The 17407-nt window shown below is 38.4% G+C and overlaps 1 protein-coding gene across 1 annotated transcript in view; it reads right to left on the bottom strand.

Moving 5' to 3' along the window:
- The window catches only part of LOC129280820 (uncharacterized), a 37132-nt gene that overhangs the window by 6268 nt on the left and 13457 nt on the right, over positions 1-17407 (bottom strand). The window contains exons 7-10 of the mRNA XM_064111858.1: positions 12203-12298; positions 2811-2894; positions 2229-2355; positions 506-611 (exon numbers count right to left, since the gene is read on the bottom strand). Of these exons, the coding sequence (XP_063967928.1) occupies positions 506-611; positions 2229-2355; positions 2811-2894; positions 12203-12298 (413 nt within the window). The remainder of the gene's footprint in view (positions 1-505; positions 612-2228; positions 2356-2810; positions 2895-12202; positions 12299-17407) is intronic.

Genomic DNA, 17407 nt, shown 5'->3' with positions numbered 1-17407 from the left:
TAAACATGTTTCTATCTATCTAGATTAGAAGGGGCCAGACTTGACTAGCATTCATGCTATTTTCTGGTTCCTATTATCCTTGCTTTTCTATGTATTCATAACTGATTGTCTGTAAACTTGTAAATTTGTATTATCATTGCATTGGATAATAAATAAATTCATTCATTAATAAATTCATTCACTCATTCATTTTCATTCATTCATCCATCCATCCATTCATTCATTCATTCATTCATTCATTCATTCATTCATTCATTCATTCATTCATTCATTCATTCATTCATTCATTCATTCATTCATTCATTCATTCATTCATTCATTCATTCATTCATTCATTCATTCATTCATTCATTCATTCATTCATTCATTCATTCATTCATTCATTCATTCATTCATCCATCCATTCATTCATTCATTCATTCATTCATTCATTCATTCATTCATTCATTCATTCATTCATTCATTCATTCATCTATTCATTCATTCATAATTGTCTGGTACTTACCTTGCATATAGCAGCAGCTCCTCTGATATCCATAGGAAACTGATCAGTATCCCAACCAAGATCAGGTGATCCAGTATTAGCATCAATAGATCCAAGCATACGAAGACTACAAGAAAATCAGGGTACAGACATAAAACAGTTGGTAATAACATACAACTAGAAATTTTGGACGTGTCCAAAGGACACAGATGCCCCCGCTTAACGCTATCAGAAATTCATTCAATATAATTGAACTTAATATCGTGCAGAAACCAATATGTATATATATAATGAACAAATTTAGACCTTTGAACCAACTCGCATATATAATGAGCTTTAAACTGCGGACTCTGAATTCAAACTTAGCCTGTATTTTGGTGTCATTTACCCACACACCCAATTTTTTTTTAATCTGTTGAATATTTCATAAGTTATTAAGCGGAAACCAACTCGCATATTTAATGAGCTGTGACCTTTGACCTGCGGACTCCGAATTCAAACTTAGCCTGTATTTTGGTGTCATCTACCAACACACCAAACATTTTTAAAAATCCATTAAATATTTCTCGAGTTAATGCGCGGGAACCAAGTGGGGGGCGGACAGACGGAAGGACGGACTGACAGGGGCAATGCTTAATGCCCCCTCCGGACTTCGTCTGCGGGGGCATAAAAACACTTGACAGTAGTTAAAAATATTATTTGGGACCAAAGATATCTGTTGGAATTTATCAGGAAAAAGAAGAAGAGGTACATTAAATGTTTTGCAAGATCTGGGTCCTATTTTATCAAGATTTGTTAACAAATAGACAGCTTCTATACTAAGTTTACTAACAGCCAATCAAATTGAAGGATTTCAGTAGCTTTAAATGGGCCCCTAACTTGAGCCAATATTCATCCTGTGGTTCAGGTCGACTAATGAAAGGTGACCTGTATTTTCACAATCATTACAAGTCATTACTAATGACAACATCTCAGAAATAATATAACCAAACACATGCCAAATTTTCCATCTGATCAAAGAAACATTTATGCTTGGATGCAATGACTTTTAGAGTGAAATCTACATCGATTCAAAGAATATTAATTGTGGCGAAGTAGTAGTGGATGTATACAGCTTGGGCAGAATGGGATGGTGTAATGTCATGAATAGGACAATGAATATGATAGTTTTGAAGTCTAAGATTAAGATTCGGAGTGAAGTTAAAATAATATTGGATGGACATCTAAGCCTTGAAGTCAGTCTATATGGATGAGTGTGGGTCTAGTATTATATCTCTAATAATCAAGAAGTCTTATTTATATCATTAGTTTTGGGGGTGTAACAATTTAAGGTGGGAGTGATCTGAACTTGTTCTGATTGGTCTACAGGTAACAGTCTATCAAACTTTCTCTGGTATAAGAGGTGTGGTGATGCTCTGTGCAAGTGACTCAGGCTGGAAGTGTGAGTCATACTTCTTAGAACTTATGTTCCTTGAAGTTAGCTGACGTCACTGAGGGTTGGTCTGTTACGGTCAGTGTTTAGGAGTTACATGGTATTGGGATTTTTGGAATTCTTAGATGACATTGGGGAGTTTGTAAACAAGTGAAGGTGAATGACTGAAAGGATAACAGGAAGTTAAATACATACTACATAACATTAGAAATCAATGGTAGAGGCAATGTTTGCACCTGAATGAAGATTTGACCGGGGGTGAGATTTCTAAAACTAGAATACTGGGAAGAAACATTAAAGAAGCATACTTACGCAGAAGCCATAACAATATCATGTTCATAGGCATGTCCTGCTAACATGGTATGGTTTGGTTCAATGTTCAGTTTGAAATCATTCTCAAGATCAAAGTGCTGCAAGAAACCGATCACAGTCATTGCATCTAAAAAAAATAACAAAAATTAATCATCTCACTATCAATGACTGAATATATAATATCATGATAATATCATGAAGACTTAAAATTTGAGAGTGAACCAGCACCTCCATCCAAATCTGACCTCCATTGATAGACATCGCTGTATTTATTAGTACATGTCTAAACATAAACTGAATCTCTATTAAAGGTAAATATGATGAAATGGGTACAAAAAACAGTATATTTAATCCATTATAGACATATGAACAATTATCTAAATGATATTAAAATATATGGATAATAAACATATCACAAAAATGTCATAAAATATGATGAAGGCATCATGGAAATATATTGAAATACAGGAGTATGGACAAACTAGCTTTGAATCCCACTTAGGCTTTAGACAAAGGTTTCCTAAAGAAGGACAATAATTCTAACACTTAAAAACTCTAAAACAAGATATAAAGCATATTTACCATAATCATATTGGTGTCTGGTAGGTTCTTTAGGTTTGGGTTCAATCAATAGCTGACCAGTAAATCCAATCTCATTCTTGTATTCTGTTAAAAAGGAAAACAATATCCCACAAACTCTCAATAAAAGTCAGTGATGTCACAAAAATGCACACCATAGGTCAATTTTCTACAATAAAGATCAATGAAACAACATATTTAAAGGACACGTCCACCCCCCAAATAAAGTGTATTTGACTAAAAAGAGAAAAATCCAACAATCATAACACTGAAAATTTCATCAAAATCGGATGTAAAAAGTTACGACATTTTTAAGTTCCGCTTATTTCACAAAACAGTTATATTCACATCCTGGTTGGTATGCAAATGAGGAGACTGATGACATCACACACTCACTATTACTTTTGTATTTTATCATATGAAATATTCCAAGTTTCCAAGTTTTATTCCTCCCTGAACATGTGTTATTACCATTGTTTTAACATTTTGTGGTTCAGTCAAGTTGGTCCTTATTTGAAAAAAAATTGATATATTGTATAATTTGAACAATAAACAAGTGGAATGCCTCTGGCCGTCTCACCTGCATCACGCGATTCAATATAGCAGCAGTGCTGATTTTGAAAACTACTATAACTCGCACAAGATGTTCAGTGATACTTGGTTACTCTTATTTCCACGTTTTATGAACTAGACCAATTCACTTATAGAGATATGATGGCAATTCAACAATACCCCCAACGTGGCCAAAGTTCTTTGACCTTACATGACCTTGATCATGTGACCTGAAACTCGCACAGGATGTTCAGTGATACTTGATTACTCTTATGTCCAAGTTTTATGAACTAGACCAACACACTTTCAAATTTATGGCTGTAATTCACCAAATACCCCAATTTGGCCAAAGTTCATTGACCCTAAATGACCTTTGACCTTGATCATGTGACCTGAAACTTGCACAGGATGTTCAGTAATACTTGATTACTATTATGTCCAAGTTTCATGAATCAGATCCATAAACTTTCAAAGTTATGATGGTAATTCAACAGATACCCCCAATTCGGCCAAAGTTCATTGACCCTAAATGACCTTTGACCTTGGTCATGTGATGTGAAACTCATGCAGGATGTTCAGTGATACTTGATTAACCTTATGTATAAGTTTCATGAATCAGATCCATAAACTTTCAAAGTTATGATGGTAATTCAACAGATACCCCCAATTCGGCCAAAGTTCATTGACCCTAAATGACCTATGACATTGGTCATGTGACGTGAAACTCATGCAGGATGTTCAGTGATACTTGATTAACCTTATGTATAAGTTTCATGAACTAGGTCCATATATTTTTTAAGTTATGATGACATTTCAAAAACTTAACCTTAGGTTAAGATTTTGATGTTGATTCCCCCAACATGGTCTAAGTTCATTGACCCTAAATGACCTTTGACCTTGATCATGTGACATGAAACTCAGGCAGGATGTTCAGTAATACTTGATTAACCTTATGGCCAAGTTTCATGAACTAGGTCCATATACTTTCTAAGTTATGCTGTCATTTCAAAAACTTAACCTCAGGTTAAGATTTGGTGTTGACGCCGCCGCCGCCGTCGGAAAAGCGGCGCCTATAGTCTCACTCTGCTATGCAGGTGAGACAAAAACGAAAGAAATAGTGAGTGAGGGGCATCATCAACTCTCTCATTTGCATGTCACTGAATTAAAGTGAAACTTTCCATTGTTGTAACTTTCTTTTTTTACATTCGATTTTGAAGAAATTTTCAACGTTATGTTACTTTGATTTTTCTCTACATGTATTTATTAAAATAAACATTTTTCTGGGTTGAACTTGACCTTTAAATGATGACTTGAGAATGATATTCTCTCTGCTAGCTAGTGCATGCCATGAGATTTGTTTTCAAGACAGACAAATCACATTTGACCTTTAAAGCTCTTCAGAGTTCAATGACCTCAAAATACTGACGTCAAACATCATATATTAAAGACAAAATATTAAAACTCTATACAAAACATGGATCGTGTGTTCCATTCAAATTAACTTCATAACCCACAGAGCATTAAAAAAGAATTTGATAACATTTGACATTTTAATGAGATCTGTTAAACTTCAGGGTGAGACAATTTACATTCTCTCAATAGTCTGGTCTGTTAGCGGAATTATGTGGACACGGTGGACAAAAGCATGATTTTTTCTCCAGACCTTTGTTTATGTATGAGAATTAAAAATGGGGTATGCTCCAAAAAATCTGGCTGCAGGAACAGTGAAAAAATGGGTGAAAATGTCAGAATTTATGAGTTTAGATTGGTCTGATATATAGACTAGCGCTAGTGCAAAACTCAATAGCAGTGCATTATTTTGCATTGGTTTAGTTCTTGAATTCAGACCCTTTTTGAACAGATATTCTGTTTGTCCTCACATCTCAATGCACTAAATATCTGAATGCAGATGCTAAACAAGCCGAAGGGTGGTGATGGAGGGGGTTGAATGTTGGTGTGTATGTACATATTTTGGTCTTGGGGTAAAGATGTGCAAGACACATTTTTTTGCATGTGTTGGAAATTGTGTTGCCATGGTAACAGTGTATTATGGCAAAAATAAGGTACAAATCTTGCAGTTAGAACTACTTCCTCTGTTGTCACCCGATTCTCATGAAATTTGGCACACACATTGGTCTTGAGGTGAAGATGTCTAAGACACATTTTGTGTGTCTTTCAAAAATCTTGTTACCATGGTAACAACATATTATTTGGTGAAAATTGGGGAAAAAATTACAATTCAAACTGCTTCATCAGTTTTAAATCAATTCTCATGAAATTTGACACACACATTGGTATTAGAGTAAAGATGTACAAGGCACTTTTTGTATGTGTTTCATAAATTGTGTTGCCATGGTAACAACATATTATATGACAAAATTTAGGTAAAAACCTTGCAATTTGAACAACTTCATCAGTTTTGAACCATTTCTCATGAAATTTGGCTCATACATTTGCTTTGAGGTAAAGATGTGCAAGAACCATTTTATGTGTGCATTTGTCAGAGTATATTGCCATGGTAACCTCATATGATAGCCAGAAATGCAGGAAAACTCATTGTGGATCAAACAACTTCCCCTTTTTTTTGTCAGTGCTCATAAAAGTTGGAAGAAATATTCATCTTTGGGTAAAGATTCATATTAAATTCTAAACTGCATTAAAATATATGAGTGTGGGGGTATTAATCACCTTCAGTAATATTTCTAGGTTTTGGGGGAGGAGCGGGATTGGTCCTTAAAATCTGACCTCAAAATAAAGGTTAAAGGCGGTGTCCATTAACACTCTTGAAATAAGCATCCCCTCAAGGGCATAGGCTGGGGGTACACTGGGTGAATGTGAAACCTTCCGCTCTGGCAAAGGAGTTCCAACACTGGCAAGCAAAACAAAATGTGTACCCCTTCTACTTTCAACGGCTGATTTTCCAAACCTTAGTTCCACCTTCCCAAGATGTGCACCCCTCCCCATACCACTTCTATCTCCCTATGCTCAACCAGTCTACGCCTTTGCCCCTCAGGGGTCTTTGTATTTTAAAGCGAGACATTACTCCCTTTTTTTTTTGGGGGGGGGGGTCTTTAGAAAATGACCTCATAAAAGTAAAAGTTAAAGGATTATGACTAAGAACTTAACCCCCCCCCCGCAAACAAATGGGGCTGATATATTTTTTGAGCAGAAAAATGCCCCCCCCCCCATTAAAAGGTAAGAAGATTCATTTGCACTTCAGAGTTCAGACCATTCATTTGATGTTTAATGCATTCTGCTTTGGTAAAAAATTGTTTACAGTAGCCAATTAATCATTGTTTATTTATATTCTCATACTCAGTCTTTTATTCATATTCCATTCCTACTCTTTCTTTTTAACTATATCACATCACTCTTGATTTTGAGCTTCACCATACCATCTTATGTTTCCTCTCTCCTTTTTTTACCCTCTCTTCTCTCCAAGTATATTTTTTCTGACATATTATAAAGTGAACCTTTAATCATGCAACTAATTATAGAAATAATTTTAGATTCAGCCCCCTGTCGCCCATGGATTTGGTGGCGTTACATAGACGACATTTTTTTCATCTGGACCAGGGATGAAGACAGCCTCCATACATTCATTGACCACATCAATTCCTTCCACAGGACCATCAAATTCACTTCTGATTTCTCCCAACAGGAAACCCACTTCCTTGATGTTACAGTCCAGAAAAAGTCTAATGGTATCACCACTACCCTATACTCTAAACCCACAGATACCCACCAGTACCTCCACTCATCCAGCTGCCACCCCCGTCACTGCAAAACCGGCATCGCTTACAGTCAAGCCCTCAGACTTCGCCGTATCTGCTCCGAGGACCCTGATTTTTCCTTCCATGCCAGGAATCTGCAGAAACATCTCTGTGCTAGGGGCCACAGGGCCAGGGCAGTCCAACTGGCAATTAACAAAGTTCGTTCTCTCCCCAGATCTGAAGTTCTCAAACCAAAAAGTGACAAGGAGACCACCGACAGAATACCGCTTGTTACCACCTTCCATCCCAATCTACCCCCTCTCCGCAAAATCCTGTTTGATAACCACCACATTTTACACACTTCTGATCGTCTCCAACAGGCCGTTCCCGATACTCCCCTTCTAGCATACCGACGCCCACCGAATCTCAGGGACCTCATTGTTCGTGCTGAAGTGCCCTCCCTCACTAACCATTCTTCTCCCATACAGCATGGCACCTTCAAATGCACCAGCAACAGGTGCATCATATGTGAAATACACCTTCACGAGGGCGATACTTTCACCAGCAACTCTACCAGCCTGTCTCACCAAATCAAGGGCAACATCACATGCACTACCACTAATGTTGTATATCTCATCACTTGCAGAGTTTGTAGGGTACAATACATAGGGGAAACCAAGACCACACTCAAGAAACGATTCTACGGGCACAGATCCACCGTCAACACAGCAAAGCTAGACACTCCAGTTGGCCGCCATTTTAACCTCCCCAACCACTCCATCACTGACATGATGCTACAGGGCATCGAATCTTTAGGTACCCGTCCTGACTCAGTCCGTACTAGCAGGGAGAAGCTTTGGATGAGACGACTTCGCACCACCCAACCTCATGGCCTGAACATCCAAGAGGGGAACGACTGATTTTTCTTTCCTATCCACTTTCAATTTATATATACATATAATATTTCCCCTCAGCTCTTTTGAATAGTTACATTATAGTTTCTTACTCTACTTTCCTCCCATATAATATCTCATACAAGCTCAGCTCCAATTTTTCCTTCCTTATTCAGGCGATATAATAATTATTATATATATATATATATATTTGTTTTTTCTCCACTCACCTCTTTTAGATTTACCACATTTGCTTATTTACATGTATACTATGGTTTCTTCATAATACACCCCCTCTCTTCTATATTTGCTTTTACCTTTTTAGGCAATTTGCTTCCTCTTTTTCACATATACAGGTTTTTTTTCTTTCCTGCTATATAGTCTTATGGTTTTTCCCGTCACACCTAGCGAATTACCATATCAGTTACACCATATGTGTATATATTTATATATTTTTTCATATACATTTCTTTTTTGGATATATTTATATACATATCACTTATAAATACATATTTACACTTACCTTCTTCTCTTAGTTTGTTTAATGCTTTATCATATATACTTATATGTCTTTTGCACATTATCAGTTGTTCCCCATTCTTTTTCTCCCTTTTTTTTCCCCCACTCTTATGCACCAGTTTATTAAGCCTTTCTTTGTAACCTGTTTGACCCACCTCTCACTAATTCTCTAGTTATTCATCCCTCTATCACTGTTTTGTTCCAGATCCTGTTTGATGTTGCCTGCCTCATTATCTTAATCCCTCTTGGCCTTACTTACACTAACTTCCCTTTGTGTCTCTGCCCACTCCTTTTCTTTCATCCCCTTCACTAACCTGATTGGTCTTCTCTACTCACTAATGCCCCTTTTGTCTCCTTGTTTCTAGTGTTGCTGTAGCTTGTTTGTGGTCTATATTATGGTTGTTCCACTTTATATGTTTGTCATTTTGCCTCCGACGAAGATTCTGCTAGGATCGAAAGCTTAGGCCCCTTTTTGACTTTATAAATATATATATATATATACAAAAATCTCTGCACTTGTTTTAGAAATTCACTTGCAAATCCATGACTCAATAGCATACCATATCAAAAATATGCATATGTGCACAATAATTTTTTGCCTTCAATTTTATTTCATTTAATTTTTTCAGTATAATTGTCAAAAAATGAATATTATGTTTCAGTATATAGCAAAATTGTTGGATGCAAGATCTGACTGTCACAAAAAATGCAAATAATTTTGCATTGGAGTAAGGACGAACGTATTCACTGTTCATTGAGCAAATGATGACTTTTATTTCTCTACATATATTCTAGTCATATCCCTTTCAGATGGTGGTAACTGCAGGAATGGGAAAACTCAGTGATATAACTAAAATTTTCACGGAGGATTTTCGGAAAACAACTAAATCCATTTTTTTTCAAGCAACAGTAATTCCATTCTGAATGCTGCAACTATGAATTTGATGCACCTTTACCGAAATATAATATCATGACAGCCATTTCTTCAATTCTTTAAACTAGACATTAAATATAGCTAATAGTATTATTTAGGACAGAGTGTAGCCAAAATAGAGTTTAGAAGATTATGAAGAAAATAATAAATGTCATGGTATTATATTTCAGTGTAGGTGTAAGCATTCAAAATGGAATAATTGTTGCTAGATAATAATGAATTAAAATAGCAAAAAAAATGTACTTAGAGAGGGAGAAAAAGAGGGGGGGGGGAGGAAACAAAACAAGAAGGTATGGTAAAGCTCTAAAGTGCAAAAAGTGCAAAAAGTGATGTAAGAAAGTCAGAGTAAACACTGAAATGAACAAAGACTGAGTAGAAGGAGATAAATAAAACGTTGATTAATTGGGCACCGGAAATTATCTTTTATCAAACCAGAATGTTTTAGGCTTTAAATTAATACGCTGAAGTGTAAAGGAATTTTCTTCCCCCCCCTTTTTTTTTTTTTTTGGGGGGGGGGGTCAGTTCCTAGTTGTAATTATTTCCTTTTACTCTTTATGTGGCAATTTTCTAAAGGCCCCCCCCCCCAAAAAAAAAAAAAAAAAAAAAAAATGGAAGGGGTGCTTTCTTTAAGAGTGTTTAAGTTCCCAATGGCCATGTCCTTTAACCTTCTATATTTTTATGTTGTCAGTTTTTAAGGACCTCCTCCGCCCCCCCCCCCCAAAAAAAAGAACCTATATATATTATTGAAGGTGATTAATACCATGAATACCCTGCGCTATTTTATGATGTTAAAGGGGAATCCAAACCAAATAAACACTTGTTTTTATGAGGAAAAGAAAAAATCAGACAATAGGTCAAAGTTTGAACAATATCGGACAAACCATAAGAAAGTTGTGAATATATAAAAGTTGTAAACATTGGTAATCACTATATACCCATGAAGACTTCAAATTGGCCGCACATGTGATGTCATAATGATGTAAGGGAAGGACCACTCTTCCGTGTACAGAAATAATTAATTGACTAAAATGCCTTTTTCAAAAGTTTTACTTCAAATTGTATCTTTCTTTCATGAGGACATAAAGCATTATTCTAACCTGCTAACAGGTTTATATTACGGCCCCAATGAAATTTAGGAGAAAACCAAAAATCAAAGTACAAGGCCAATGGGAAAGTTGTCCTTGCGGCCTCACCCCTTGTCATAATTTACTTACCCATTATCAATTTGAAATCTACATACTAGTAGCCTTAGGGATCTTAATTTTAAAGCAGCCATAACTTTATTTTGCTTGTCCGATTGCTTTAAAACTTTCACCATTCTTATTTTTCTCCTTTTCCACACAACATTTTATGACCAAGGCTGGATTCCCCTTTAACACTGAATGTGAATCTTTACCCAAAATGAATATTTGTGTAAACTTTTCTGAGCACAGGCTGAAAACTGAGAAGTAGTTTGATCCACAATTGACGAGTTTTCCCTGCATTTCTGGCTATATGTGGTTATCAAGGCAATGCACTCTCTGACAAATGAAAAAAAAAAGGTTCTTGCACATCTTTATCTCAAGGCCAATGTGTGAGCCATATCGTGCATGAGAATTGGTTTGAAACTGATGAAGTAGTTCAAATTGCAAGGTTTTTACCTAAATTTTGCCATATAATATGCTGTTACCATGGCAACACAATTTCTGAAACAATCACAAAAAGTGCCTTGTACATCTTTACTTTAATACCAATGTGTGTGCCAAATTTCATGAGAATTGATTTAAAACTGATGAAGCAGTTTGAATTGTAAGGTTTTTTCCCCAATTTTCACAAAATGTTATGTTGTTACCATGGCAACGAAATTTCCGAAAGACACACAAAGTGTGTCTTAGACATCTTCACCTCAAGACCAATGTGTGTGCCAAATTTCATGAGAATCGGATGAAAACAGAGGAAGTAGTTCTAACTGCAAGATTTGTAACCTTATTTTGCCATAATACACTGTTACCATGGCAACACATGCAAAAAATGTGTCTTGCACATCTTTACACCAAGACCAAAATATGTACATACACACCAACATTTAACCCCCTCCTCCGCCACCCTTCGGCTTGTTTAGCATCTGCATTCAGATATTTAGTGCATTGAGATGTGAGGACAAACAAAATATCTGTTCAAAAAGGGTCTGAATTCAAGAACTAAATCAATGCAAAATAATGCACTGCTATTGAGTTTTGCACTAGCGCTAGTCTATATATCAGACCAATCTAAACTCATAAATTCTGACATTTTCACCCATTTTTTCACTGTTCCTGCAGCCAGATTTTTTGGAGCATACCCCATTTTTAATTCTTATACATAAACAAAGGTCTGGAGAAAAAATCATGCTTTTGTCCACTGTGTCCACAAGTAGGGTGTTTTTTACGCTAACAGACCGGACTACAATAATCTATCAAGGTATTATGATGTACATCAAATAATCTCCCTATTGCTATCATTATCATAAATCTACCTAGTAAGTAGCAAAACAATACAAATAATGATTTAAAAAAAACATATTGTCTCTTTCTATCAATGCATTCAGCTATCTACTTACTACTTCTGTCTCCTATTTAATACCTGCATTCATGTTCATCTAATATGACGATTTCCATTCTTGTTTTTGACTCCTCTTTTTTTACACATAACTACATAAGAATCTTTATCTTAAAGAAAAAAATGCAATATTGATAAATGTTTCCAAAATGATTGGTACATATTCATTTATTATATTCTGGCTTGATCTAGTGAATATATACTTACTAACAGCCATCTTAAAGAAGTTAGCCATGTGAGAGAGCTCTCCCTGTAGGTCAGTATTGAGCAGGCTTTGGTAGCCCTCTCGTCCTCCCCAGAAAACTACAAATAAAACCAAAAGAAAATGTGAACAACTCCTCCTTCTTCATTAGTATATTATACAAATAATGCACATATCCGGTAAGCGCGTGCATGCAGGGCCAAATAATTATACCGCACTGAGGTCCGCAGGACCGAGTGCGGTATATCCATTTGGCGAGTCGAGCAAAAAGTTCATTATTTAGGTTGTAGTATTTTCCAAATTTCATCCTTTTTCATTTCTCAACTTTGCCTTCTATTACTCATCATCTTCGAGAGGACATTACCCTTGGATACCAGTTACTTCCACTCCTTAGCAATAAACATGCCAACAAGTGGTCAATAATGACCCTCACACAGCACACTCACCTGTGACTCACTATAAATTCTCTGAATTGGTACCTCTCTCTCCCCTCTCTCTTTGTTTACATCCTACATCACATTTGGGATGAAAACTACTACTTTCTTTTCTGAACACACTTCTCAAAGTTTTCTACTTTAGTAAACACGTGTTTTGAGAACGTCGTCAAATACTTGATACATTTTGTGGATTCCATCATCTCACTTGGAGCAAATTTATCCATTGCATCTTCCACAGCATATCATTTCTAATTTGCGTACTACCCTTTTTTCTCCGTCATTTTCACTAAGAGAAAATCCAAATACCGCTTGAGCTAGCCAAGTGATTTGTTGTGATATAATCTTGTGTGATTCTGTGTCATTGGGATTGTGCAATAATTGGAACACTTTGTTATATTAGAGGATTGTCTGTCGGATCTCTACACGCATAAAGTCGGTAAGTGGAGATTGGCTTATTACCACTTCATCTTATAACCAGCCCCCGCTTCACTGGTGACCCCGACGTGATTTAAACCCGACCAACGTGCTGAGAACAGTCATCCTTTTTCAAATTGTTTTAATTGTTGTCTCCCTTTCTTCATTCATTTATACTTATCATCATGTCGACTGACGATCAATTTTCTTCCGACTCGACAGCTAGCTCTTCTATTTCCAATGTTCAACTTAAGCTTCCTCCCTTCTGGCCAAATGATCCTACCATTTGGTTCGTCCAAGTTGAAGCTCAATTTCTAACAAAGGGCATCAGCAAACAATCAACAAAATTTGCATATATCGTTGCATCACTTGAACCCGAATATGCTCAGGAAATCAGAGATCTCCTCATTTCTCCCCCAAAGGAGAACCCATATGATGTTTTGAAATATCAGCTCATCCAACGAACATCAGCATCCGAACAAAAACGGCTCCACCAACTACTGATTTTGGAGGAGCTGGGAGATCGAAAACCCTCTCAGCTGCTCCGAAAAATGAAACAGTTGTTGGGAACCAACACTCTTGAGGAGAACATTCTGAAACAACTATTCCTGCAGAGGCTGCCAACCAATATTCAAGTTATATTGGCTTCAACCCGAGATTCCATGGAAATCGAGAAGCTTGCCGACTTAGCCGACAAGATTCTCGAAACCCATTCCCCAATTCATCACTCTCGGGTAGCACATCTGTCTCCCTCTTCTTCTTCCACCACACCCTCTTCAAATCCTGAAATGGCAGAGATGAAAGCTCAGATCGCACAGCTTTCCCTTCTTGTCCAAAATGTGTCGGCGCAACAATCCGATCGGAGCCGAGGTCGCAGCCGTGAGCGAGGCTCTCGCCAGAAAGAAAGCCGTCAGCGTAGCAAGAGTCCTCAATCACATGTCGGAGGAGACTGCTACTACCATTGGCGTTTTGGAAAGGGGGCAAAGAAGTGCACTCCCCCTTGCACTTTCAACCAGACCAACCAGGGAAACGACAAAGCCAGCGACTAGCGGCGACAAGTCCAACTGGCAGCAAACAACAAAGTCGCCTTTTCTACATCACTGATAGGAAAACTGGAATTCGTTTTTTGGTCGACACAGGAGCTGAAGTTAGCGTTCTTCCTCCATCAAAAGCCGAAAAACATCATCCTTCATCAAAATTCTATCTACAAGCAGTAAATCGCTCAAGCATTACGACTTATGGAGAGCGAAGCCTGACTCTCGACGTCGGCCTGCGTCGAGCTTGCAGATGGATTTTCATCATTGCTGATATTCCCATTCCTATCATCGGGGCAGACTTCCTTCATCACTTTGGTTTACTTGTGGATGTACGCAATCTCAAGCTCATCGACTCTTCTACAAATCTATCTATTACTGGCATCCTTTCTTCATCTCCTTCTATTAGCCCTATGTTTCTGAAGCCAGAAAATCAAGCTGCCTACAAAACTATCCTCGACAAATTTCCTGACATTACACGCCCTGTGTATAAGGAGGCTGAGATCAAGCACTCCGTCACCCATCACATTGTGACGAAAGGCCCTCCTGTTTCATCCCGTCCTCGTCGCCTAGCAACCGACAGGTACAATATCGCGAAGGCGGAATTCGATCACATGCTGGAACTAGGCATCATTCAACCGTCTAGCAGCAACTGGGCATCCCCACTTCATATGGTGCCCAAGAAAACACCCGGAGACTGGAGACCGTGTGGAGACTATCGTGCACTAAATAGGAATACAGTGCCCGACAAATATCCCATTCCCCATCTTCAAGACTTTACATCTGCCCTAGCAGGCAAGCGAATTTTCTCAAAACTCGATCTCGTACGAGCATATCACCAGATTCCTGTCGATCAAGCAGATGTACACAAAACAGCCATCACCACACCCTTTGGGTTATTTGAGTTTGTACGCATGCCTTTTGGGCTACGTAATGCCGCACAAACTTTTCAACGATTCATTGATGAAGTAACCCGTGGTCTTCCATTTGTGTACGCCTACATCGACGATCTGCTCATCGCTAGCGAAAATGAAGAGGAGCACAAGCAACATCTCCAGCTACTTTTCGCTCGACTCTCAAAATATGGCGTCGTCATCAACCCAGCCAAGTGTGAATTCGGCGCATCTTCTCTCACCTTTCTCGGACACATTGTTGATGAGAACGGCATCCGCCCTCTGCTCGAGAAAGTCAAAGTCATCAACGATTTCCCTGTTCCTGATTCTCTTCGCAAACTCAGAGAATTTCTAGGACTAGTCAATTTCTATCGTCGCTTCATTCCTGATTGTGCAACTCTCACTCAACCACTCACCGATCTATTGGCATGCAAGCAGAAAAACAAAGCAATCCATCTCGATGATACAGCCCTCAATGCATTCAACTCAGTGAAAACAGCTCTCGCTCAAGCTACTCTCCTTTCACACCCAAAACCTAATGCCCCACTCTGCATTATGGTGGATGCATCAGATGTTGCTGTTGGAGGTGTGTTGCAGCAACACATTGACGATGACTGGCAACCCATCGCCTTCTTCTCAAAACGCCTGCAGCCAGCTGAGACAAGATATAGCACATTCGGACGTGAACTTCTCTCTGTGTATCTCACTATTCGTCACTTCAGACATGCCCTTGAAGGACGACAATTCTTCATCTATACTGATCACAAACCTCTCACTCATGCCTTTAATGCTAGACCTGACAGGTATTCACCACGCGAAGTCAGACACCTAGACTACATATCTCAATTCAGCACAGATATAAGGCATATTAGTGGAAAACACAATGTAGTGGCAGACGCTCTATCTCGCATGGAAATCAACTCCCTCACTTCAACTCCTACCATTGATTTCAATGCCATCGCCGCTGCCCAGGAGGTTGACGAGGAACTCAAACAACTCACTTCAACCTCGCTCAAACTCGAACCTCTACCTCTTCCTATCTCTGACTCTACTATCCTATGCGATACTTCAACTACCAATCCTCGACCTTACATCCCATCTAAATTCAGACGAGTTGTATTTGATGCTCTTCACAACCTATCTCACCCTGGCATCAATGCTACCCAAAAACTCATCACAGACAGATTTGTTTGGCCTGGAATCAACAAAGATGTTCGAAATTGGACCAAAACTTGCATACAGTGTCAACGTTGTAAAGTACACCGTCACACCAAGACACCGATAGGTACTTTTTCAACAACTGATGCTAGATTCGATCACATTCATATCGATCTCGTGGGACCACTTCCTCCTTCAAATGGCAATGCATATCTTCTCACATGTGTTGACCGTTTCACCCGATGGCCTGAGGCAATGCCTATTCCCGACATATCAGCTGAGACAGTTGCCCGAGCATTCATTTCACACTGGGTATCTCGTTTCGGTGCTCCCTCAATAATCACTACCGATAGAGGTCGACAATTCGAATCTTCACTCTTTCAAGCTCTAACTCATCTTCTTGGTAGCTCTAGAATTCGAACTACATCTTATCATCCTGCATCAAATGGACTGGTTGAGCGCTTTCATCGGCAACTTAAAGCGTCACTCAAAACTACCTCTTCTCCACGATGGACTGAAACTCTCCCTCTCGTCATGCTTGGAATTCGAACTGCAGTCAAATCTGATTTGGGATGTTGCGCTGCTGAGCTGGTATATGGAACAACTTTAAGATTGCCAGGTCAGTTTGTAGCACCTAATCAGAAAGATTGTGATTTGGACCCTAGCAACTATATCCATCGACTGAGAAAACAAATGGAGAACCTCAAACCTCAGCCCACTCGTATTCAGCATCGCAAACCACAGGTCCACCCTGATCTCACATCATGCACCCATGTCTTTGTGCGTCATGATGCTGTCAAGAAACCCCTTCAACCACCCTATGATGGCCCATATCAAGTCATCAAGCGAGCTGATAAGTTTTTCACCATCCTACTCAAAGGAAAACATGAAACTATCAGTCTCGACCGTCTGAAACCAGCATATTTGGAACCACCCATTTCAACAACCGTTCCAACCACTGTTCAACCTAGCTTATCTACTCCTGAAAACCCTAAACCTTCTCAAGTGACTACTACACCAACCACTAAGCCTACGCCTCCCTCCATCACTCCTTCTTCATCATCTACCGAGCCTGAAATCAGACAAACTCGTTCAGGTCGAAAAGTGCATTTTCCAAAGCGCTTTGTTCAAGTCCTTCATTTTAATTGAGAAATTATTTTCTTCATTTAGACTATTACTATTTTCTTTGTTATCGACCGTTTCATTTTATTCAACGATCTAGGAGGGGGCTGATGTAGTATTTTCCAAATTTCATCCTTTTTCATTTCTCAACT

This window comes from Lytechinus pictus, chromosome 17, assembly GCF_037042905.1.
Source record: "Lytechinus pictus isolate F3 Inbred chromosome 17, Lp3.0, whole genome shotgun sequence".
In the NCBI taxonomy this organism is placed as follows: domain Eukaryota; kingdom Metazoa; phylum Echinodermata; class Echinoidea; order Temnopleuroida; family Toxopneustidae; genus Lytechinus; species Lytechinus pictus.
Note: the sequence above shows the minus strand (reverse complement) of the source record. Positions and strands in the feature narration are given on the sequence as shown.